Source organism: Conger conger, chromosome 13, assembly GCF_963514075.1.
Source record: "Conger conger chromosome 13, fConCon1.1, whole genome shotgun sequence".
NCBI lineage: Eukaryota > Metazoa > Chordata > Actinopteri > Anguilliformes > Congridae > Conger > Conger conger.
Window position 1 is genome coordinate 5,549,021 of NC_083772.1, and position 24,724 is coordinate 5,573,744.

Consider the following 24,724-nt stretch of genomic DNA (forward strand, 5'->3'; position numbering starts at 1 on the left):
AGGAGTTCCAATCAAAGTCTTTATTAACTCTGGCAACCAGGTATAGAGCCAACTAGGCAGTTCTTAAACGATATAGAGGCAGAGGTTTGGTAATGAAGCAGGCAGATGTAACAAAGCAAAACATAGTCGTGGTCACAAGCAGAAGGTTGATAACAGTAAGGCAGTCCAAACAGGCAGATAAACAGAAGCAAAATCCGAAAGCACAAGCCGCTAATCCAAACAGAGTCCAAGCACAGTGGGTCAAACACAAACACGAAGGGAAATCCAAAAGGCAGCGGTCGGAAACAAAAGGGGTCAGGACACGAGAAGATGAGACAGGAAAAATACTGGAGGGAATGGCAGGAGCACATTACAATCTGGCAACAAATGAACAAAACAGACAGGTATATACACAGGTATATACCGAGCACTTTGAGGTATTTATTAGACTTCTACTGCTGTAGCCTATCCACTTAAAGTTATGATGCGTTGTGTGTTCAGAGATGCTCTTCTGCATACCACTGTTGGTTATTTGTGTTACTGTAAAGCCATACCTGAGAAGAACTACCCTCTAGAATCAGTAATCTAGATCATGATTTTCAAATGCACACTTATAACACTTCAATTTCCAATTGTGTGTTGGTAAGCACCCCCCCATGCTTTGTGTGCCAAGTATGAATTAGTCGGTCCTGAACTCTTCCAGCTCTGTAGCAGAAACTGCATTCCCCCGCTCTGCCATTTGCTTCCGGGTCAGGGGCAGGTCATCATCAGGGTGACACAGATGAGACAATCGCTGTCGGCAGAAAAATAATAACGGTCTGAGGCGCAACGTCAGAGGAGAATGGAGATATAGAGATATGAAATAGAGATATGAAGAGATATGAAATGTAACTACTACATAAATAACAATGCCAAGGATCTATGAAATATTGAAAATTACATTTCATAAAAAAAAGAGAAACCCCAGAAATATTGCTTGAATGACCCCTTTCTGCATAGCTGTGGAGACATGGGATCCAGGCCTCACCTGTCTGAGAGTGCCAGTGCTGATGGAGAGCTTGACCAGACTCCACCCCGGCACCAGTACAACAGAGGAGAGGGCCAGCAGCCAGCCCAGCACATACGCCCAGTCTGGATACACATACCAGTGGTTAAAGGTCAGGGGCTGGTACTTCACCAGAGAGAAGATGAAGGATCCCTACGGGAGAGGAGGAAGAGTGGAAGGTTTTATTAATGTTACACACACCATGCTGCCATTGTGTCATAGAAGTAGAAATTACATTAAATTGTCTGTACAGCAGAATTCAGTCGTTTAAATTGGGTCATGTTTACGCAGTTACGCAGAGATGCGTAACTGTTGTTATGCATGGTTATCTGAGGTACTGTCACTTTCCTGTCTGCTTGAACTGCTGACCTCTGACCTCTCTCACTAACAAAGCATTTTCACCTACAGAACTGCCAGGTTTTGTGTGTGCAGGCACTTAAATGTTTAATCAACAATCTGGTAATAATATGCACACCTTGGGCCTCATTTATCAATATTTTTGTACATCTGTGTGCAAATTTATGTGTGGTTGGAAACAAACTAACAAATTCCGCTGGATTTATCAAATGAGTAAACATAGTGTTTCTTTGCATACCAATCGATCATAAACAAAAAGTGCATGTCCTGAACTTATGGTTACCATAAATTGACACCCCGAAAATACCTTACAAGGACCACAGAATTACATTTCAGGCAATTTAAACAGATGGCCGAGAAAGGATGAAAAAACTTTGCTTTATGCTGTGTAGCCTATACATGATCTGATTTTTTTAATATTATTATATGACTAGGTGTGCTACAGCTACTTTGTAACAGCTCGTCTTTGCAAACATTAAAATGTTTTGTAACTCTGTCTCAGGTTCTACATATTATGGAACAGGTTTTAAAATTATTTCACTGTCCCCACTGTCCCATTTTTTTGCCTTTGCTTCCTTGACGTCTTTTATATCGTCACATCCGTACCCTATTCCCACTGGTATATCTGATGAGGTTGGCACCCGAGTGGACTCTCTGGAAGTCTGCATGAAACTGTGCCTAAGCTTGAATTTGGCAGCCTTAGCCACTACGGACTTCACGGGAGCGTGCCCATTAAGCCAGTCAGTCAGTCTGCAAGTGCGAGGAACACTCGACATTTGGGCTGAATCCAAATGTCTGTTCTTCCCTGCACTTGGAGACTGGCAAAGTAGCCTACACATATGAATGATAAATAATCCCACTTATAAGATGAGAGCAGGAAAGGGTAACCTATTTCATTCATATGCACAAAAAAGCCAATCACGTGTGAAAATTCCCAATTCACAAAATACATTTTCTTTTCAGATATGAATATATAAATATATTAATGTGAAATTGTGGTTTTCTGACATGAAAAATAAACTTTCACATGATCTTTGGTCACTTTGGCAGCTAGCTTATTGTGTGAATATATATGTGTGAATGAGTTTATAATTGCATCAGATGAAGTAAAATTACAACTTCGCAAATGACAAGCCATTTTACATGTATTTATTCATTGTTGGAGGAACAAAATCCTGGAATATCTAGCCCACTTCATTCACAAGACAGTTGAATTCAATTAAGCTTCAGCCAATGAAATCTAGTTTTCCTCTGCACCAAACATCTTGCTTGTGACCGGACAGGTTACAAGTGCTGTAATTCCCATTCATTTGTATGAATTTAGCTGAAGTTTGCAGTTTTATTAAATCTGAATTGCAACATGCTTGAGTTGTGCAATGATGATGTTTTCCTGTAATAAGTGAGTCAGGCAGATGCTCTGTCTCTGGACATCCCACCGTGGGGGTGAGTCAAACTCACCAGGGTCACCAGTGGGGTGAAGTAGAGCCAGCAGAGCTTAAAGATGAGGCTGGGCCGTTCCCCGGTCATGTCCTCGATCACATCCATCATGCGCTCCGCCCCTGCTCCAGGGCAAACAAGTGTAGTGTTGTGTATAAAGGGAACCTCAACTGAGGAACAAAATAAGATGAAATACCAGGGAATGGAAAATTGCATTTTCCTTTGTTATTCACATGGCTCTCTGGCTTAAAGCACAACGCTTGATTTTACGCTCAATATTATTATGAGAGTAAAACAATATTCATGTTCCCGGGTTACTTTCCTAAATGTTTTTATTCATTTTCATACACCTACGATAATAAGTACTTTGCTAAGTTGTAGGATTGCTATTTATTTATTTATTCATTTCTTTATAACAAACAAAGTCATAATTCATTCTTCTGATAACATTTTAAAACGGTTGGCAACATAGTCTAACTGACCGTAACTTTGCGGCCCCCATAGGTCAAAATTGTCACCAAATGTAATGCCATCACGTAATTCTGCCTGCTGCATGTAATATGAGCTCCAGTGCTGAACATTTGTAGCGCTTTTTAAAGCGTTATTACAATATTCAACTGAGGGTGCAAAATAATAATCTAAGGGTTTTTTGCACCCCCTGTAGAACTGGGCCTGCCATCTAAGTGTCAACACTTTTTTCTTATTGGCTATTGACAGGCCAAGGTAAAAAAAAGTTTTAATCATGGTCTTAATTTTTTAAGTAGGCTATGCATTTCTCTGCCGTGATGTACATATTTAGAATTTCATAAATTTCATAGATTTAAAAAAAAGGAATTTTAGATATGCAACTATTTTCATTATCATCATCTGTACATTACGAGTACTCTGTATCGGTTCTTGTTCATAACCCATTCCCATTTGGTGCCATTATTTTCTTTTTTATTTCCATACAGTGTTGGATTGGAAAGGTACAGTTTGTTGTTTGCGCAGTAATGTGTTAATACAGCCAGCTATCTTCCTAAATCCATTCAGCAAAGTCCTGCACTCACCAAACAGCCAGCCCATGGGCAGAACTTCAAACACACACAGGAAGAACATACAGGCCCCATTACAGGCATAGTAGTCGAAGAGCTGGAACACATACATCCCCCCCTGTTGGACAGAACGGGAAATGACAAGAGTAGATATAGGAAAATAAGGTCAGGAAGAGACTGAGATGTGTGCTTTGTGTGAGGTCTGGAATTGTGGATATGATTAGTATCATGCAATATTCTTTCATATGGCCTGTAGTCTTGAACAAGGAAATTAAACCGGACTACTTCTATCATCATGCATTATTTAAAATTGGTAGTAATTAAGATATTATATTTGTAATCTGTACGCCAAAGGAGTCTGTAATGAGGGAAATTAATAGTAAAATAGTGTATATTTGAATGTATTTCCATCTATTTCTATCCCAGCTGTCTTCTCACCTGTGTGACCATCACCAGCTGCAAGACGAAGCAGGTGAGGCAGAAGAGCAGGAGGAAGATCTCTCTGCGCCCAGCCCTCCGTAGTACTTTGGGAAACAGGTCTGTCACCGACGTCATCACCACCTCCATCATCACAAACTTAAAAACAGACAGACAGCCCAGGGTTCACCAGAGAGAGGCAGGGAGAGAAAAGGAGAGCGAGGGAAGAGAAGAAAATGAAAGGAAAGGAGAAAAAATCGCTCACGCAATTCTTCCTCTGAAAATTATGATTCATAATTAACTATGAACTGTGCTTGGCACCGGTAGCTTGGCAAGTGCTGTGCTCTCTTGTAACCCAGCATGATGCCTTGCTTGCTCAGCACAGCTTTCCTTCATGACGAGCAAGAACCAAACTGGAAGGATCTAGAAGTAAGCAGGGCCACAGGCATTAGTAGTGGCAGCAGTATCACAGACTCAGCAGCCAGGAGAGGCGAGCCACAGCCAGGAAACTGATTACCTGAGTGTCCAGGCCCAACAGGATGATCATAATGAAGAAGCAGGCGGCCCACAGCTGAGATAGGGGCATCATTGCTACTGCTTGGGGGTACGCAATGAATGCCAGACCAGGTCCTGGGAGCAGGGGAGAACATGGGAAAGAGAGACAGGAGGAGATTGAAGGACAAAGAAGGATTTGGAGAAAAATAAATAATCCAATGCTTACTCTTCTCTGGCTGTCTGTCCCAAATTTTCTGTTTCCCTGAAATGGGAAAATGTATACAAATGTGCTGAAATGTCTACATGGTGTATAGACTAAGTGTATAAATACTCTGAGAAAGTTGAGAATGTGCACTCTAACCACATGTGAATTGCTTGATTACAAAGGTGCAGAGTACAGAGTAATATGTCTTTGTCCCAGGTGTTATGGAGCACATCATATATTTTGCCACCTAGCTTGGGGCTGTACCAAATGCTCACCCAAATCTGGAATACACAACTGTCAGCCGCATTGCGTGCAGAAGGCACCGTGCGGATTTGGGAGAGCTGGGACATCCATGACACCTGCAGTCATACAAGCGACCGGCGGGGCTTGGCCAAGAGTGATTAACTGTGGATCCCTCCCCGATGGACCCCGCTCATCCCCTGGGAAATGCGGGAGCCAACTGTGTGTCACCCTGTGCAACTACCGGGCACAGTCGACACGGGTCACGGCCTGGATTCAATGCAAAGCCATGAGGCTCAGTCATGCACCCCAGTGTGGAACTTCACCCGAATGATCCAACCAGCAGCTCGTTTTGTTGTATTTTTATATATTTGTTACATCTTCATAATTTGTTTTGACATACTGCACAAAGTACCTGATTCTGCCACTTCTGCGATGGGGACACCCTGCTCATGTGCCATGAACCCCAGCACAGAAAAGACCACAAATCCTGCCACCAGGCTGGTCCCACTGTTCAGCAGACACAGCCATAAACTGTCCCTGTAGAAACACCATCAGGAGGCTAAACATTCTCTGACCAGCCCTCATTTTTGCATTTAGTTTCTTCCAAGGTGAAGGAAATTAAGTGTTCACTGCTAAATGGCATGCAGGATGTGTGTTGGTATCTGAGTATTACACTGGACAGAGCTGCATATTTATGGTTAAGAACCTGACTGTTTCCTCTGCGTTTCTGCCCTAAGCTTGGGCCTTACTTGTAGCAGTTGTTGTTATAGGTGTTGTAGCTACCCAGCACAGTCAGAGTACCCACTCCAACACTGTAGGAGAAGAAGATCTGAGATCCTGCCTCCATCCACACCTGCAGTGACATCACAAACGTTTAACATATTGGATGTTGCTTAACAAATTCATTTGTTCCCTGGCTGGGTGAAATTAGGAAAGAGACATTTTACTGGTGATGGGGTGCAGCTGGTGTTATGGAGTACTTACCTGTGGGTCTGCCAGGCGGGAGGGGTCAGGGTACAGGTAGAACTCCACCCCCTGCAGAGCTCCAGGTAGAGTTAGCCCTCGTATCAACAACACCAAAAGCATCAGGTATGGGAATGTAGCTGTGAAATAAACTGCCTGATGGAAGAGAGAGAGAAAGAGAGAGAGAAATGCTGGTTCATTTCTATGGAGAAATATTATAAATAAATTCATAAAAAAGTATGAAAAAATAAATACAAAATGTCAGTCTGGTTGATACTGTATGTCCCTGTTTGAGTCTGTTAAATTGCACACCTGTCACTACGTGTTAAGCCTTTTACTTAGTTGGTCTAAATCTTCTGAGAGGGACCTTGTTTAAGGAAATTCTTTACTTTTATCTGTCAGTAAATCCGGGACAGACCTTGCCTGTAGACTTCACCCCCTTCCAGATGCAGAAGTAGCAGATGACCCACATAGTGATGAGGCACAGGAGCAGCTCCCACCTCACGCTGCCCACCTCCTCAATGCCCCCCGAGATCAGCAGCACACGTCTCCTGGGAGGGGGGAAGAGAGGGAAAGAAAGAAGGAACAAGAAAATAAAGGACAGAAAGCAGTTATTATTGTGCAAGCATAAATGTGAAAAGGTGAAACTAGGCCAATGTGCTCCATCCGCACATATACTTGAAAACTATACCCTTACACATCACCTAATTTATTAATCTTAGCAGACAATATTATCCAGAACAATTAATACAATTTACAGACATTTACACAACTGGATATTTTCAGAAGCAATTCAGGCTAAGTACCTTTGATTTGTTTGATTTGAACCCACAATCTCTGGTTTCCCAGTTCTATAACCCCGAATGCTGTAGGAGGTGCAGCCCTACAGAAGTCAGTCTGCAGACTTACTCCCAAAACTCGATGGCTGCAGAAGATGAGTTGTTGGTCCAGTTTGCAGTGAGGTTTTGATTGGAGAAGTCCACACAGTGATCTGAAGCACAGAGAGTAACCTTTCCTAAATCATCAAAACAGACTCAATGCTCACCACTGCAGGCCATTTGAAGGTTCCATACCTAATCTCCCATACTGAAGAGTGGTTACAGTTAGCTATACTATGGGCTTTCTTTTAACTGGACATACCATTTAGTACCATGCTTTGACAGACCGTTTTTCATACTACAATGGCTCGAGCACAAGGTAATTTGTTTATTCCAAGTATAAAAGATAAGAGTTACGAGGATAGACTTAGGATGCTTAATCTCTTTAAGTTTAGTAAAAGGAGGTTTAAGGGGGATTTGATTGAGGCTTTTAAATTCATTAAAGGGATTAACAAAGTGAATTATAGGGGATTCTTCTGGTTGAGTTCGGTTAGCAGAACGAGAGGGCACAAATGGAAATTGGCCGAACGAAATTTACAGTAAATCCATCGGAAATGCATTTCCACAAATAATGTGGGATTTAGAGAAGAAAAAATGAAAGCGGAAATGAAAGCGCACGATTGTAAAGAGTGCTTTGTGCGTTTATTCATTCATTCATTTGTATTTTATTTTGATTTTGAGAGGCAAAATTATTTTAATAAGCCAACTGAATGTTGTAATTATTCATATCATATAAAAACGCAACAGAATTCAACATGAAAATGGGTGATGTTTCATTCCAGTAAACCTGATTAATTATTGGTTAAGTGGGGTATAATATAAATTCAATAAAACACGTAAAAAGTTTGCTATAAATAGGGCGTTGCCTGCTCTCTATCCATTACTTTGGCCTATTAGAAGATTTGGGGCATGGTGTAGCCTACTTCGGAAAAAGCGCATATTCAAATACCAAGTCAATTAGTAAGGCTCGCAGAAGAAACAATGAACACTAAAGGCGAGTTCTCGTTCAAACATCATGGTATAGAAGTGGCATTGCATGTGGGCCATGCTTGCCTGAGTGACATCCAGAGCTGGATGGACAACCACTATATAAAGCTCAACCCAGGCAAGACTGAAATGATATTCATCCCTCCTAATACCTATCCCCACCTGGATCTCTCCATTTCCCTTGGGGATACCACACTCACGCCATCACCCAGTGCAAGGAACCTCGGCGTGGTGATGGACAGCAGACTGTCACTTTCCGAGAACATTGCAGCGGTGACCCGGTCATGCAGGTTCTTCCTATACAACATACGGAGAATCCGCCCCTTTCTCACCCCCTACTCGACCCAGCTCCTGGTCCAAGCGATGGTTCTGTCCCGCCTGGACTACTGCAATTCCCTCTTGGCTGGACTCCCAGCGTCCACCATCAGATCCCTCCAACTTATCCAGAATGCAGCAGCTCGTCTGGTCTTCAACCTTCCCAAATACTCACACGTCACCCCCCTGGTTACTTCCCTCCACTGGCTGCCTGTCATGGCTCGCATCAAATTCAAAACATTGGTGCTAGTGAGACGGGTGCGTGGGGGTTGGACCCAAAATGCACGACTCAGAAACAATAGTTAAATAAAGTCCCGTTAGGGCTTTATTCGGGACGAGTCCCAGGAGCGTAGTAAACACAAGCAAAGTCCATACACGAAGATCCAGCCAAACAAATATAAAACAAACAAAAAGCACGGTGCCGAGGGAAGAGGCAATCTCGTAGTCGGTAGACGTGCAGGGAGGTCCGGTAGCAGGAGAGCTGTCAGCGGGGCAGATGAACAGGCGGACGGCAGGCAGAGGCGTAGTCGTGGGCGAAGTGGGAGTCGAAACCATGAAACAATCAGCGGGGCAAAAGTACAAAAACGGTAGGCGAGGACGTAGTCAAAAAACAAACGATGGTCACAAAACAGAAAACAATAAACTATGGTCGGTAAACAGGCTTGGATCGTAACGTGTAATCAAAACAGTAAATGCTCAAGAGTTGCGTGGAAAACAGAGGCAGACAATTTCGCAGTGAACAGTTGCGTGACTGGGCTATAAATGCAGGTGTAGACAGGTGTAGACAATTAGTTAGAGCGTAGCAAGGAAATGGAAAACAGGTGCGATGGATGACAAGTTTAACAAGGAGATTAGTAATCGTCAGTAATAAACCTATCCTGCCCTAGCATTAGTAAATTAGTAAATGACATGCACGAGAAACGTAAGGTAACATGAACACATGATTAGTTTGTTAGTCTCTACCCAATCCTGATCTAGCGTTAGTAGTTTTAGTAAATAGACAAATAGAAACAATTAGGAAGAGAATGACAGAAGGAGAGAGAGAAAAGGCGGAACGCAAGGTTTGCGGAAAAACATGTAAAAGTGTATGCATAAACCGTGACCAGTTAACTAACAATAAACATAAATCAAAACATGACACAACGCGAAAACTAAAACGATAATCACTCAACATAACCAGGTAATAAAATCGTACGAAAACATAACTAGACATGACAAGAAAATAAATCGTAACGAAACATAACTAAACAACATGACGAACCCAGACAACATAATACATGACGAGACAGACCTGAAACGTGACAGCTAGCCTTCCAAGCAGCTAAGGGGTCTTCCCTAGCTTACCTACAAAAAATCATCAGACCCTAAACCCCTGCCAGACCTCTTCGTTCAGCCTCCACAGGCCGCTTGGAACCCCCTCTCTGAACCTCTACCTCACGCTCACGACTACTGTCTATTCGGTCAATCCGATATGACGTGAAGGCAGCATTAGACTCTGTTTACATAACGTTTAAATGTATTGCTTTAATAATTAAAGCATGGCTTACTTCCAGAAAATGGTCAGGTGCTTTCCGTCCTCAGCTTCTTGTGGACTGGCACAGAGTAGTGAAAATATATCGCTCCTTGATAATCCCAGACAGTAATGTCTCTCATTTAATTATATGCCTCCAGTTTTATGTCAAACCATTTTTGTTTTACCTGTTCCACATTTTGCACTGTTTTATTCCAGTCCTATGTGGCATATACGTAGTTTATGTAGCCTATATAAACAAATGTAGGCCAATTACTAATATTTAGATGTTAGTTTGGATGAAAAGAAGGAAGCCTGCACACTGATATGTTCCTTACACACCTTTATTGTAGACAACATTTTGATCGCAGGGGATCTTCGTCAGTTTTGGCACATCGCTTTATGTGTCTCCACCAGGACAATCAGCTTTATTTCCTCATTCATCTTTGAACAGAATAAACTACGGACAATAACGTTCAAGTTTAAGTTTATTATAAGAAAACATCATGGCATAGAAGATGTCATGAGTTCCTGTTTCATGAATCCCGCGTAAATTTTTAGTTCGTTTCCGATCACACATACATTTGCACACAGATTTCCGAAAATATTGATAAATGAGGCCCAGCGAGTGGTCAATGTGCTATGATGTTCGATTCTATTCAGGCACACTTAGGGGTAGGAAAAGGCGATCAGGCTGAATGGCCTGTTCTTGCCATTATGTTATGTTATGTTATTCTACAGTTTGTCTGCACAACATCGGTTTACAGGGTCAAATGCAGTAATTCATCAGTGATATTTATTTTAAACAATTGCAAAATGAGGAGACAATAACGCTGGTCTTCCAGATCATTTCAGAGGTACATACTTCAGTTATAATGATGTAAATTAGCTCATTTGCATACTTGTGAACATTTTTGTAGCAGTCTATAATCTGAACCAAGTAAGATGTTGTTATCATTATTTCACATTCTAAATGAGAAATGAGAAAGGTTTGCAAAGTTCCATGATGATAGGACTACTATGCACTGAGAAAAATGGTTCTTGAGTCCTGTAATAGAGTCCAAAATCTGCTTTTGAAAAAATCGACTCAACGGTAGGAATGGTAAATAATTATACTCATTTCACCATACACATGGCGTAATCATTCAAAAGGTGGTATTATCCTGAAAGTTTAATATTTGAAGGATGATTTGCAGCAGTAAACAGAAAAGTTGGATTTGACTAAAAATGTTTTAGTTGAACAGAACCTTAAACAGTCATGAATGTCACTCCAAAGTAAAGTCATTATGACACGATTTAGTCTGGTTTGCTGATACATATGACATTACATTACATTATTGGCATTTGGCAGACGCTCTTATCCAGAGCGACGTACAGTTGATTGGAATAAGCAGGAGACAATCTTCCCCTGGAGCAATGCAGGATTAAGGGCCTTGCTCAAGGGCCCAACGGCTGTGCAGATCTTATTGTGGCTACACCGGGATTAGAACCACCGATCTTGCGTGTCCCTGTCATTTACCTTAACCACTACACTAAAGGCCGCCCTTAGTATTACAGGCTGTCAGCCTGGTGTATTACAGGCTGCCCACATAAATTTATCTGTCAGTAAATTCAATAATTGTGATGTCTATTCCCAACTCTGTTGTTTCTTGATGCCTTTAATGGCAATTTTTTATGTTCGGCCATTCCAACTCCCAGTAATTATAATGCGAGGGATTCTTGGGCCATAACAGGCATGCATTGTAATTATATGTCTCTCATGGGCAGCACGGATGGCGCAGTGGGTAGCACTGCCGCCTCACAGCAAGGACGTCCTGGGTTCGAATCCCCGTTGACCGGGGCCTCTCTGTGTGGAGTTTGCTTTGTTCTCCCCGTGTCTGCGTGGGTTTCCTCCGGGTACTCCGGTTTCCTCCCACAGTCCAAAGACATGCAGGTTAGGCTGATTGGAGAGTCTAAATTGCCCGTAGGTATGAGTGTGTGAGTGAATGGTGTGTATGCCCTGCGATGGACTGGCGACCTGTCCAGGGTGTGTTCCTGCCTTTCGCCCAATGTATGCTGGGATAGGCTCCAGCCCCCCTGCGACCCTGTTCAGGATAAGCGGGTTCAGATAATGGATGGATGGATGGATGGATGTCTCTCATGTTTCATTGATCTGAATTTGCTGTACATTATTTTTTCCTGTCACTCTGAAGGACTGTGCGACTGTGGTACACAACTAAAATTGGGGTTATGAGTATTATAACCAGCTCAATGTAGCTTAGAGACAGACTTTGTACCTTTATCTACCATGGATTTTAGCTAAAGAATATGTTGCCTGTATTTCAGCTGTTATTATAGCCAGCCCAGTGTTACACAACATGTCATACTTTACCTGAGTTCCAGGTGTTGGAGCAGCTGGCCCAGGGCAGCTCAGAGCTGAAGGAGAAGTAGAGGTAGAAGAGGGCCCAGGCCAGGATGATGATGTAAGACATGCAGCTGTAAAGCTGGATCAGCTGACCTCCATAGCCAACCCCTGAAACACACATACATACACATACATTCACTTAGCAGCTGGCAATAGCAGTTGTTGGTTTGAAAGCTGCTTTGTGTAGTTTCTGGTTATGAATGCCGGCTGTGGTTTCTTCTCCAAAATTGCTCCCTATTTCCTATATACTCCCTGGTGTAAAATCTAGCTATGACCAGCTTGAAATGCCAGCCACCAGCTGTTTCAAAACCTAGCTTGAGCTGTTTTGTGTACTATTTTGGTCATCAGCCAACTTGGTCTAGTGTCCAAATTCTTAAATCAAAATTGGCATACATTTTAGGGCACTAAAAATGTCCCACAATGTCTAGCAAGCAACCATGGCTACTATCCATCCATCCATTATCTTAACCCGCTTATCCTGAATAGGGTCGCAGGGGGGCTGGAGCCTATCCCAGCATACATTGGGCGAAAAGCAGGAATACAGCCTGGACAGGTCGCCAGTCCATCGCAGGGCACACACACCATTCACTCACACACTCATACACTCATACACTCATACACTCATACCTATGGGCAATTTAGACTCTCCAATCAGCCTAACGTGCATGTCTTTGGACTGTGAGAGGAAACCGGAGTTCCCGGAGGAAACCCACTCAAACACGGGGAGAACATGCAAACTCCGCACAGAGAGGCCCCGGCCGACGGGGATTAGAGCCCAGGACCTCCTTGCTGTGAGGCGGCAGTGCTACCCACTGCACCATCCGTGCCGCCACCATGGCTACTAGAAAGGTGAAAGTTAACCATGATTAATGTTTACAAAGTTTTTTTTTAACTTTAATATACGTTAAGCAGTTCCTCCACTACAGTAAGTGGCACAGTTTCCTAGCTAGCGTCTTCTTATAGTTGACATGACTTACAATTCGCCATCTACCATGTCTATTGGTCAAAAGTTCAAATAGCAATCTTCTAAGTGAACTGATGCTTGTTCTTGGGCATTAAGTGATATAATTTGATTTTATATCAAAAGCAGAACCTCTACAGAAGTCTTGATTTATGAACAAGCTAAATGGTCAGTGGTTTTCTAGCGACTGTGTATGAAAAAAAAATTGCCATTGGCAAAGTTCTTCGTCTACAATATATGCCGTATCCGTCATCTCCTAACGGAGAAAGCCACCCAGCTCCTAGTCCAGGCGCTCGTCATTTCCCGCCTGGATTACTGCAACTCCTTCCTAACTGGTCTCCCAGCTTGTGCCATTAAGCCCCTCCAGCTGGTCCAGAATGCTGCAGCCCGCCTGATCACCAGTCAGCCCAGGTCGGCTCATGTTACCCCGCTCCTCATTGGCCTCCACTGGCTTCCTATTGCCGCACGCATCCGATTCAAGGCCCTAGTGTTGGCATTTCAGGCAGCTAAGGGGACTGCCCCACTTTACATACAATCCTAAACACTTAATAGGGATTAGGGGATAGGGATTAGTGAGCCATTTTAGTCAGTCATTTTTCATGACTATTTCTCTGTGTGATTATCCCACTTTCCCTAAGAGCAGTTAAACTCTTGGCTTCAGAGAGCTACATTCTGATGTAGAAGCAATATTGTAATGACAGTCATTATAAATTACTTGTCCCAGATGAACTTTGGTTTGGGTAATATACACTCACTGAGCACTTTATTTGGTAGACCTGGACACCAGCTTGTTAATGCAAATATTTAATCAGCCAATCATGAGGCAGCAACTAAATGCATAAAAGCATGCAGACGTGGTCAAGAGGTTCACCTGTTTTGCTCACTGAGTGTAGACATTGCAGCAAATTATTAGCTGCCCTGCAAGGATGCTGGACACCCAGAAACAGAAATTGACCTGATCCACATTGGGCTATTCCACACACTTAAAATAGTGCCAGCCTGTAGCATAGTGGTTAAGGTACAGGTCTCCTGCTTAGTCTAATCAACCGTACGTCGCTCTGGATAAGAGTGTCTGCCAAATGCCAATAATGTAATGTAAGGTAACACGATGAGCCCCTCCAGCAGCCTAGAGTCACAATTAATAACTACTCTGCATTCATTCAGAATTGTTTTTGGTATTTTATTTTATGCATATAATACCCAGTGAGGTTTGCATGTGAGAACCATTCAAATGAACCCCTAGCCACACTGGGAGATTTCAAATGAAAGGGCTGGTCATTTAATCACAGGCTTGTAGCTGGTGAACTTGCCTCTTCTCTCCATTGCTCCCTGTCGGTAAAGCCAAAGTGATCTCAATTGTTATTAATTTGCCCACAGAGATTTCTGGCCTCTCACCCTCAGCCAATGGGCACAGTTTCCTCCAGCAGGTGATGGCCCCCTCCTGGGTGTACTGCCCCATGGCAGTCTCCAGCAGGAACAGGGGTATCCCACAGGTCACCGCAAAAACCAGATATGGCACAAGGAACGCTCCTGCAGATACACCCACAATCAAAGGTAACATTTGAGATAAGATCTCACAACAGGTATTTGACCAAAACCAGAGATTGAGTGTGAGTGTCTGTTTCGCTCAGGTTGGGAGCTTTCCATAATGCACTCCAACCTGGTAAGCAACATGGACACAAACAGACAATATTGTAATGTTCCTGTACTTTGTCTGTTTGTTTATTGTTATTCTTGTTGTTTATGAATATTTCATATCTGGTTTATTGTGATACATTACAGCCCATTGCATTCGTCATCCCCTGTTATGTCTGTGTCTGTATGTTTTTGAGCCATAGTCACTCCCCTGTCTGCGTGCTGCACTATTCGGGTGGTTTCGGAGATTTCCGGGTTTCAACGATTCCTTCCCAGTCTTGCATTTTCTTACTTCCTGCTTTTTCACTCGTTCATGTCACTAATCGTAATAAGAACTAACATTGATATTGTACAGTACTAATTATATTATCAGACTAAATGTCGATGTGTGGCGGCACGGATGGTGCAGTGGGTAGCACTGCTGCCTCACAGCAAAGCGGCCCTGGGTTCGAATCCCCGTCGACCGGGGCCTCTCTGTGTGGAGTTTGCATGTTCTCCCTGTGTCTGCGTGGGTTTCCTCTGGGTACTCCGGTTTCCTCCCACAGTCCAAAGAAATGCAGGTTAGGTGGATTGGAGAGTCTAAATTGACCGTAGGTATGAGTGTGTGACTGAATGGTGTCTGTGCCCTGCTATGGACTGGCGACCTGTCCAGGGTGTATTCCTGCCTTTCGCCCAATGTATGCTGGGATAGGCTCCAGCCCCCTGTGACCCTGTTCAGGATAAGCGGGTTAGGATAATGAATGAATGAATGACTAACTGTCTGTCTAACTAATTAACTAACAGTCACTTTTTTGGGTCATTTAGATTTTAGCACGTAACTAACTTACTAACATTATCTCCCGTTTTAATAATGCTCTGTAACTCTGCCTCTCTATTCTATCCCTGATTAGTTGCTTAGTTTCAGCAAAGTGTTCGCACCAGCCTCTCACTATCACGTCTCCTAACTCTATGCAAATGTCCACTCCCTAATCCGGAGCCGTCTGTATTACGAGTTTCTGTGTACCCAGTTCGCATTTTTGTTTCCTCCTTGTTATTGTATCATTACCTTATTATGTTCTACGACAACCCTTTGCCTGTTTTTTCGAGTTTGCCTAGCCCCTTTTATTTGTTTGCAGGTTTCGGATTTGATTCTTCTGCTTTCATCAACTTTGAATTTGCCTGGCCCTTCTGTACCTCTGCCTTCTGATTTTCTGGATTTTTGACCCCTGCTTTTTTTTCGACTTTTCTTTTGCATCTCGTTTTGGCATTGTTGTCTTGTGATCTCTTGGCTTTGGACTTGGACTGTAACAAATACAACGTTTTAGGAATGCGCTTGGGTCTTCAGCACCGTACATAATAATTATACCATTCAGAATCACTAACTATGTACATAAACAAATCCTTAATCACGCTCCTTCAAATTCATTGACCCACTTTTATTCATACTTATTCACTCTCCCGATCATTCACACTCCTACTCACTCATTTATATTCCCACTCACCGCCGCCATTCTTGTAGCAGAGGTATGGGAACCTCCACACATTTCCCAGCCCCACAATGTTCCCTGCCACTGCCAGGAGGAACTCCACCTTACTCCCCCACTGCCCCCTCTCCTCCAATGGCCTTTTTGCGGTCTCCCTCTCCTTATTCATCCCTTCTGCTGACCGTTCCATACTCTCTGACCTTATTCTCTGTCTAGACACAGCAACGTAGCAGGCTGATGTACCTGCAAACTGGGAGACACCTCCTTTCAATATTTTTTGTGCTGTGTAATACTGAAATTTTAACATTGGCCAAATGCCAATAATGTAATCTAATGAGCAGTGGCTCTCCTCCCATTTTGTCATGCTGAGAGTTCCGAAATTGCCAGAAGCTTCTGGATTATCTGGAATATACAAAATTAATGAATCAATCAGGCCAGCTCACAACACGCCAGGCACTGGCCAGAAATTATGGCCCTTGGTGTTTCTCTTGGTTAGCACTGGTTTCCATCTTGCTACACTCAGAAATTTTGTTATTTTAGAGTCATGAACAGCGACATATCTGATGCTAGAGAGGTTCTTTTGATGTTATTTTGGGATCACGTGTGACTTTCTGGTTAGTTCAGACTATGCCCTTGGAGGAATTATGGCAGGCCAGCCAGTCGTCTGGAATTCTTCTCCATCTGGAGATAATGGTTCTGGCTGTGGTTTGATGAAGTGCCAGAGCCTTAGAAATGTAACCATTCCCAGACTGATATATTTCAACCGCTTTTTTCGCATCTTCTGGAGTTTCCTTTTATCATGGCGATTTGAGTTAAGTTCCGCACCGATCGCTACATGTTGAGCGTTTTACATGGTCTCACTCTGCGGAGAGTCGCCTGGGTAAGGAAATTCTTTACTTATCTCTCTCAGTAAATCAGGGACAGACCTTGCCTGTAGACTTCACTCCCTTCCAGATGCAGAAGTAGCAGATGACCCACATAAAGATGAGGCACAGGAGCAGCTCCCACCTCACACTGCCCACCTCGTCAATGCCCCCCGAGATCAGCAGCACACGTGTCCTGGGAGGGAAGCAGAGAAAATTAATTAGAAAAATGTTATATTACAAAATGAACTCTGAAAAAACCTTAACCCTAGCCCCACCTCACCCAAACCATAACACTAACATTAAATTGTAATGATAATAAATGTAGAAAATTAAGCAAATTAAGCAAATTAAGCAAATTACACAAATTTCACAAATGAAATAAATTTAAATTTTCAAAAATTCAAAAGATTTAAAAAATTAGGAAATAAAACATTCTCCCTAAAAAAACCCTTACCCTAACCCTCAACCAACCCTTACCCTAAACCCCATCACCCTCACCCTCACCCAGATAACATTATATTTTAATTATCAAAAATTTAGAAAATGACAAAAATTTAGAAAATTAATGAAATGGAAAAATAGAAAAATTCCAAAAAATCCAAAATACTTCAATGACATTCAAATGAAAATAAATAAAAAATTTAGAAATTAGAAACATTAAGAATATATATATTTTTTTAGACCCCAAAAATTCATTAAAAAAATTATATTATAAAATTAGGAAATAAAACATTCTCCCTAAAAAACCTTACTCTCACCCAACCGTAAGCCGAAACCCCATTACCCTTTTTTGGAAATTCCAAAAATGACAAGAAATGAACATATACAAAAATTTGAAAACATGTACAGAAATTACAGAAATTACAAAATAGTGAATTACATTTAAATTCCAAAAATTTCAAAAATTCAAAGATTCAAAAATTCAAAAATCCAAAAATTCAAAAATTCTTTCAATATTCTAACATTATGTTTTAATTATCAAAAATGTAGAAATGTAGAAATGCAGAAATTACAGAAAAATCCAGAAATGGAAAAATTCCAAAATTATTCAATTACATTTAAATTATAATTTAAAAAAACATAGCAAAAAAATTCGAAAAATTACATAAAAAGAAATTACAAAAATAGCAAAAATGTAAAATTAAAAAAAGTAATGTTATGAAATTAACCCAAAAAAAAACCTAACCCTTACTCTCACCCCAAACCTAACCCCACCTCACCCAACCCTAACATTACATTTAAATTATAACGAATGGAGAAAATTACAAAAATTACAAAAATTCCAGAAATGGAAAATTTCCCTAATTCTTTAAATACATTGAAATTATAATAAATACAAAAACATTACAAAAAATGTAAATTTAGAAATGAGAAAAATTATGAATAAAATGACAAAAGAGGCAAAAATGAACAAAATGCGAAAATTCCTAAAAGAAAAAAAAGTGTATGAGGAAAATAGCAAACATTCTCCCTAAAAAACCCTAACCATAATCCTTACCCTCACTCCAACCCTAACCCTATTACCCTCACCCTAACCCTAACGCTTACATTATGTTTTAATTATTAAAAATGTAGAAAATGACATGAATGACAAATTATCCAGAAATTCATATATACGAAAATGACAGAAATTACAGAAATGAAAATTACAGAAATTCCAAAAATTGCAAAATAGTTAATTACATTTAAATTATAATTTAAAGAAACATTACAAAAAAGTTAAACATTTGGAAATTAGAAAAATTACATATAAAGACATTTTAAAAATGTACAAAAATGTAATGTTATGAAATGAACCCTAAAAAAAACCTAACCCTAACCCTTACCCTTATCCTCACCCTAACCCTAAACCTAACCCCACCTCACCCAACCCTAACATTACGTTTTAATTATAATAAATGTAGAATTCTAAATTAGAAATTAGAAATTCCAAAATACTTAAATACATTTAAATTATAATGAATGGAGAAAATTCCTAAAAAATCTCCTTAAAAAACCCTCCCCTAACCCGAAGCCTAAACCCCATTACCCTCAGCCTAACCCTAACACTTACATTATGTTTTAATGATCAACAATGTAGAAAATAACATAAATGACAAATAATTCAGAAATAAAAATATACGAAAATGGCAGAAATTCCAGAAATTCCAGAAATGAAAATTACAGAAATTCCCAAAATTCCAAAATAATTAATGACATTTAAATTATAATTGAAAGAAACATTACAAAAAAATGTAAAAAATTTTATTTATTTAGAAATTAGAAAAATTACATGTAAAAAATTAAGATTTTTATTTATTCATTTAAATGACACAAATTTTATATTACGAAATTAACCCTAAAAAAACCATAATCCTAACCCGTACCCTCACCCCCAACCGTAACCCTAATCCCACCTCACCCTAACACTAACATCTCCCTAAAAAACCCTAACCCTAACTGTAACCCTCAACCAACTCTAACCCTGAAAATTATATTTTAATTATCAAAAATGTAGAAAATGACAAATAAAATCCAGAAATGAAAATATACAAAAATGAAGAAAATTTGTTGAAAAAGATGTTATATTATGATTTTATAATGAATTACAAAAATTATTCAAAAAATAGGAAAATTACAAAAACAAAACTTTTTTTATCTAAAAACTTACAAAACTTACAGAAATTCCAGAAATGAAAAAATGAATTGCCCAAATTCCAGAATACTTAAACTATAATTTATATGAATTATGAAAAATGTAAAAATAAAATCATAACAATAATACAATAATACAACAATAATAAAATTACAAAATACTAAAATTCATTGAAATAAATGATAATAAGGAATTAGGAAATAAAACATTCTCCCCAAAATTTTCAATGTAGAAAATTACAAAACTTACAGAAATTCCAGAAATTAAAAAAATCGAAATATTCCTAAAATTCCAGAGTACTTAAACTATAACTCATATAAATTATCAAAAAAAAAACCTATTTACCCTCACCCTAACCCTCAGACTAACATTATATTTTTATTATCAAAAATGTAGAAAATGACTAAAATGTAGGAAAATCCAGAAATGAAAAAATACAAAAATTAAGAAAATTACAAAAATGTTATATTATAATTTTATAATGAATTACAAAAATTAGAAAAAAAAGGGAAAATTTTTTTTTTAAAGATTTTAATGTCGAAAATTACAAACTTACAGAAATTCCCGAAATGAAAAAATAGAAAAATTTCCAAAATTCCAGAATACTTAAACAATAAAAAAAAGTTAGAACATTTTAATATTTAAAAATGTAAAAAAGAGAATAATTAAATTAAATTAAATATGAATATTACAAAAATTACAAAAAGTACAAAAAAATTACATAATACAAAAATTCATTAAAATAAATTATATTGTAATGATCAAAGGCATAAAAAATAAAAAAATACTAAAAATTCCCAAAATTCCAGAATACTTAAACTATATTTTATATTAATTATCAAAAATAAAAAGTTCAAACATTTAAATATTTAAAAATAATCAGAAAAAATAGGAATATTAGAAAAATTTATAAAATTATTAAAAAAAATTCAAAATACAAAAATTCATTAAAATAAATAATATTAAGAAATTAGGAAATAAAACATTCTCTCTAAAAAAAACCTAACCCTAAGCCTCAACTCATTACCCTCACCCTAACCCTCAGACTAACATTACAGAAAATTACAAAAAGGACAAAAATGACAAACAATGTTTTATTATAATTTTATAAAGAATTATTATTTTCAATGTAGAAAATTACAAAACTTACAGAAATTCCAGTAATGAAAAAAGATTCCCAGAATTCCAAAATACTTAAATAACATTGAAATGATAATAAATTACCAAAATTTTAAAAAATTTAATAAATTGAGGTTTACATAGGTTCTGTAAACCTATGAAAAGACTGCAATAGGTTTACATCGCAAAGCACTTCCTTACACTCGCCTAATGGAACCGTTTTTGAGAACACATTAGGCTTCTGACATATATTTTAGCCATGGCAATTATCATCTTTCTGATCGGCGTGTTTCAGGGGGAGACAGGGCACAAACGTCAAGTTTAGGTTTTCACTTAATAAAAATATATACGCGTATATTAGAGTAAATATCTTTCATCCACAAAGTAGATCCAGTACATGTCTTTGCTATATATATATATAACAGTCTACAGTCTCTATGTTGTCTGACTAAACTCATATGACACAGTTAATGCGTGATGACCCTGGTGTAAATGCTATGACCAGTTTGAAATGACCAGCTACCAGCTGTTTCAAAACATCTTGAGCTGGTCAAACCATGTTAACTACAGATGTGGTCTGAATTGCTCAACCAGCTACCAGCGGTTTCAAAACCTAGCTTGAGCTATTTTTTTCATTAGGGGAATATCTGGAAATGGATGAGAGCAAGTGCTATGTATAACAGAGTAAGTACATGGCATACATGGAATATACACTCAGTGATCACTTTATTAGATAGACCTGTACACCAGATTGTTAATGCAAATATTTAATCAGCCAATCATGTGGCAGCAACTAAATGCATGATTGGCTGATTAAATATTAAGTCATTATTAAATATGAATCTGTTGTTCAGTCCAAATGTCAGAAAGGGGAAGAAATGTGACTTTGACTGTGGAATGATTGTTGGTGCCTGACAGGGTGGTTTGAGTATCACAGAAGCTGTTGATCTCCTGGGATTTTCACGGACAACAGTCTCTAGTGCAGGGGTACTCCTCTCCTGGAGGGTCGGTCTCTGAGCTGGTTTTTGTTCTAAGCAATTACCTTAATTTCTTTTTCTGACAGCTCTATAAATGATGTTGGTTCACTTCTGTACTTGAGCACAGTATAATCTTTTGGATACACTTGCAGTCTGAAGCTGTAACTGGTACGTTTGCAAATATCTGATCAATACATTATTTAGTTAATTAAATAATGAACAGCAGAATTTGGCACAAAATCCTGAAAGGGATTGGCCCTTGCGATGTGCCCCTTCTCTAGAGTTACAGATGTCAGCCAGCACACTTACTCCCAAAACTCGGTGGCTGCAGAAGAGGAGTTGTTGGGCTGTTTGGTCCAGTTTGCAATGAGGTTTTGATTGGAGAAGCACAGAGAGTAGCCTTTCCTAAATCATCAAACATACTCATCACACACTGCAGCTGAGGTATTTTAAACAGTCATAACTGTCACAGCAAACGAGTCATTCTGATACTGTTGAGTCTGATGTACTTAGTATATGCAGACAGCCATTATTAAACCAGGCTTTATACAATGGATAGGACCGGTCCATTGTCTCAAATGGTCAGTTTGTGTCCCAGCTGAGCCAATATCCACAATACACGTTAAATGGAATGTTCAGAAATCATTTAATATTACTCCGCATTTGTAGATCACCGTTATCTAATTTGTACCCAAAATTAACCTAACCTAATGTTATCATCATTTAGCCATACCGCTGCTTAGCAACCAAGAAACTGTTCAGTAGTTCCACAAAAATTGTCTTTCTTTTGTGAATTTTTGAAAGATGAATGTGGTAACCGTTGTATGAAAGCGTTATGGAACAAGAACCCGTGGTATATCGTGAATATTGGCACAGCTAGTGGGATGGTTCGGCGCTATTGACATTTAACAAGTGTAAGGAAAGCAATGCAAAACTAATATCTTACAAAATCAATACTCTTATCCAAATATGGTATATCATATACAGTGAAGTCCGTAAGTATTTGGATAGTGACACAATGTTTGTAGTTGGGGCTCCAGAGCATTGCATTTGAAATGAAACGATGTAGACGGTCAGCTTTAGTTTGAGGGTATTTACAGACATATCAAGTGATCTATGTAGGAATCATGGCCCTTTTTAGTTTGAGACCTCCTGTCTACGTGTCTGCAGTGTGAAGGTGGAGTTAGAGCACTTTACACCACATTTCATACTTTACCTGAGTTCCAGGTGTTGGAGCAGCTGGCCAAGGGCAGCTCAGAGCTGAAGGAGAAGTACAGGTAGAAGAGGGCCCAGGCCAGGATGATGATGTAGCACATGCAACTGTAAATCAGGATCAGCTGACCTCCATAGCCAACCCCTGAGACACAAACAGATACTGTACACATAGCTATATACACATACACAAACTCAATTAACAGCTGGCAATGCCAATCATTGGTTTGAACAGCTACTTTGTGCAATAAATGGTTATGAACATGCCTGCTGTGGGTTCTCTTCATATTTGTACTCCTGATTATTACACTGATGCATTCTGCTTTGAGAGACACTCTGGACAAGAGCATCTGACAAATGGCAGTAATATATTGTGACTATTTCTTGCTTTATGATTATCCCATTTCTCCCTGCAAGAGTAGAGTCCACCTCTTTGCATATGATGGTTGTTCTCGAGGTATGCTTTGGATCATTGTCTTGCTGGAATACCAAACCTCTTCAACATCAATGTCTGGACTGACCTTTCAATTTCATGATATTTGGTGGAATCCATTATTCCTTCCACTCGCACAATATTTCCTGTGCCCTCAGCTGCCACACAACCCCAAAGCATAATGGATCCATCTACATGGTAAACATGGTCAATTTTGGTTTTGTCAGTCCAAAGCACATTATTCCAGAAGTCTTCAGGCTTCTCAATGTTTTCTTTTGCATACTTCAGATGGTTAATTTTGTGTGGAGGTCTTTCTTTCTGGCAACTGTACCATGTAGGGCTTTGTTGTTGTAGTGGAGGCAGAAATACTGGGGGTTTTCAAGAGGCTTGGTACGTTGCTAGATACAATTGAGCTTTTAGGCAACTAAGCAGTAGATACACTTTGGGGTAAGAAACGGTGAGCACTGCTGGGCTGAACATTATGTTATGTTATGTTATGTTAAGTTTGAACGTTATGACACGCCAGAGGTTTCTGGCCTCTCACCCTCAGCCAATGGGCACAGCTTCCTCCAGCAGGTGATGGCCCCCTCCTGGGTGTACTGCCCCATGGCAGTCTCCAGCAGGAACAGGGGTATCCCACAGGTCACCACAAACACCAAATATGGCACAAGGAACGCTCCTGCAGATACACCCACAATCAAAGGTAACATTTCACTGAAATGAATATGTTTATTTCCATGAAGCCAACAATCTGAAACAATGGCCGTGCATGGATCAGTGCACTTGCCTACGATTGAGTATGCTTACATAGTACAGTGGATGAGAAAGTTGTTAAGTAGGTGAAATATTCTCTAAATGTAGTGTACTTAAGATCCCTAATAAAGCGCTCACTGAGTTATTTGCACTCATACCCTCACACGTACTCACTCAGAGATTCACTCATACTCACACTCACACTCTTACTCTCACTAATATCCCCACTCACCACCGCGGTTCTTGTAGCAGAGGTATGGGAACCTCCACACCTTTCCCAGCCCCACTATGTTCCCTGCCACCACCAGGAGGAACTCCACCTTACTCCCCCACTGACCCCTCTCCTCCAATGGCCTTTCTGCAGTCTTCCTCTCCTTTTTCATCTCTTCTTCCTCTGTCAT

At 39.9% G+C, this 24,724-nt stretch overlaps 2 protein-coding genes across 2 annotated transcripts; both read right to left on the reverse strand.

Annotated features, from left to right (window-relative positions):
- Positions 1-658: 658 nt before the first annotated feature.
- Positions 659-16,485, reverse strand: LOC133108229 (sodium- and chloride-dependent GABA transporter 2-like). Its single transcript, XM_061217698.1, has 14 exons — positions 16,347-16,485; positions 14,626-14,760; positions 12,237-12,377; positions 7,085-7,166; positions 6,594-6,726; positions 6,197-6,331; positions 5,962-6,065; positions 5,625-5,749; positions 4,787-4,899; positions 4,291-4,428; positions 3,868-3,970; positions 2,840-2,940; positions 1,007-1,177; positions 659-772 (listed from the first exon to the last, which is right to left on the reverse strand). Exons 2-14 carry the CDS (start codon positions 14,687-14,689, stop codon positions 659-661), a joined length of 1,524 nt encoding a protein of 507 aa, XP_061073682.1. The 5' UTR covers positions 14,690-14,760; positions 16,347-16,485.
- Positions 16,327-24,724, reverse strand: LOC133108230 (sodium- and chloride-dependent GABA transporter 2-like). The gene is made up of 6 exons (XM_061217699.1): positions 24,556-24,724; positions 24,115-24,249; positions 23,142-23,282; positions 22,235-22,325; positions 17,255-17,387; positions 16,327-16,536 (listed from the first exon to the last, which is right to left on the reverse strand). The coding sequence occupies exons 1-6, from the start codon at positions 24,722-24,724 to the stop codon at positions 16,327-16,329; spliced, it is 879 nt and encodes a 292-aa protein (XP_061073683.1).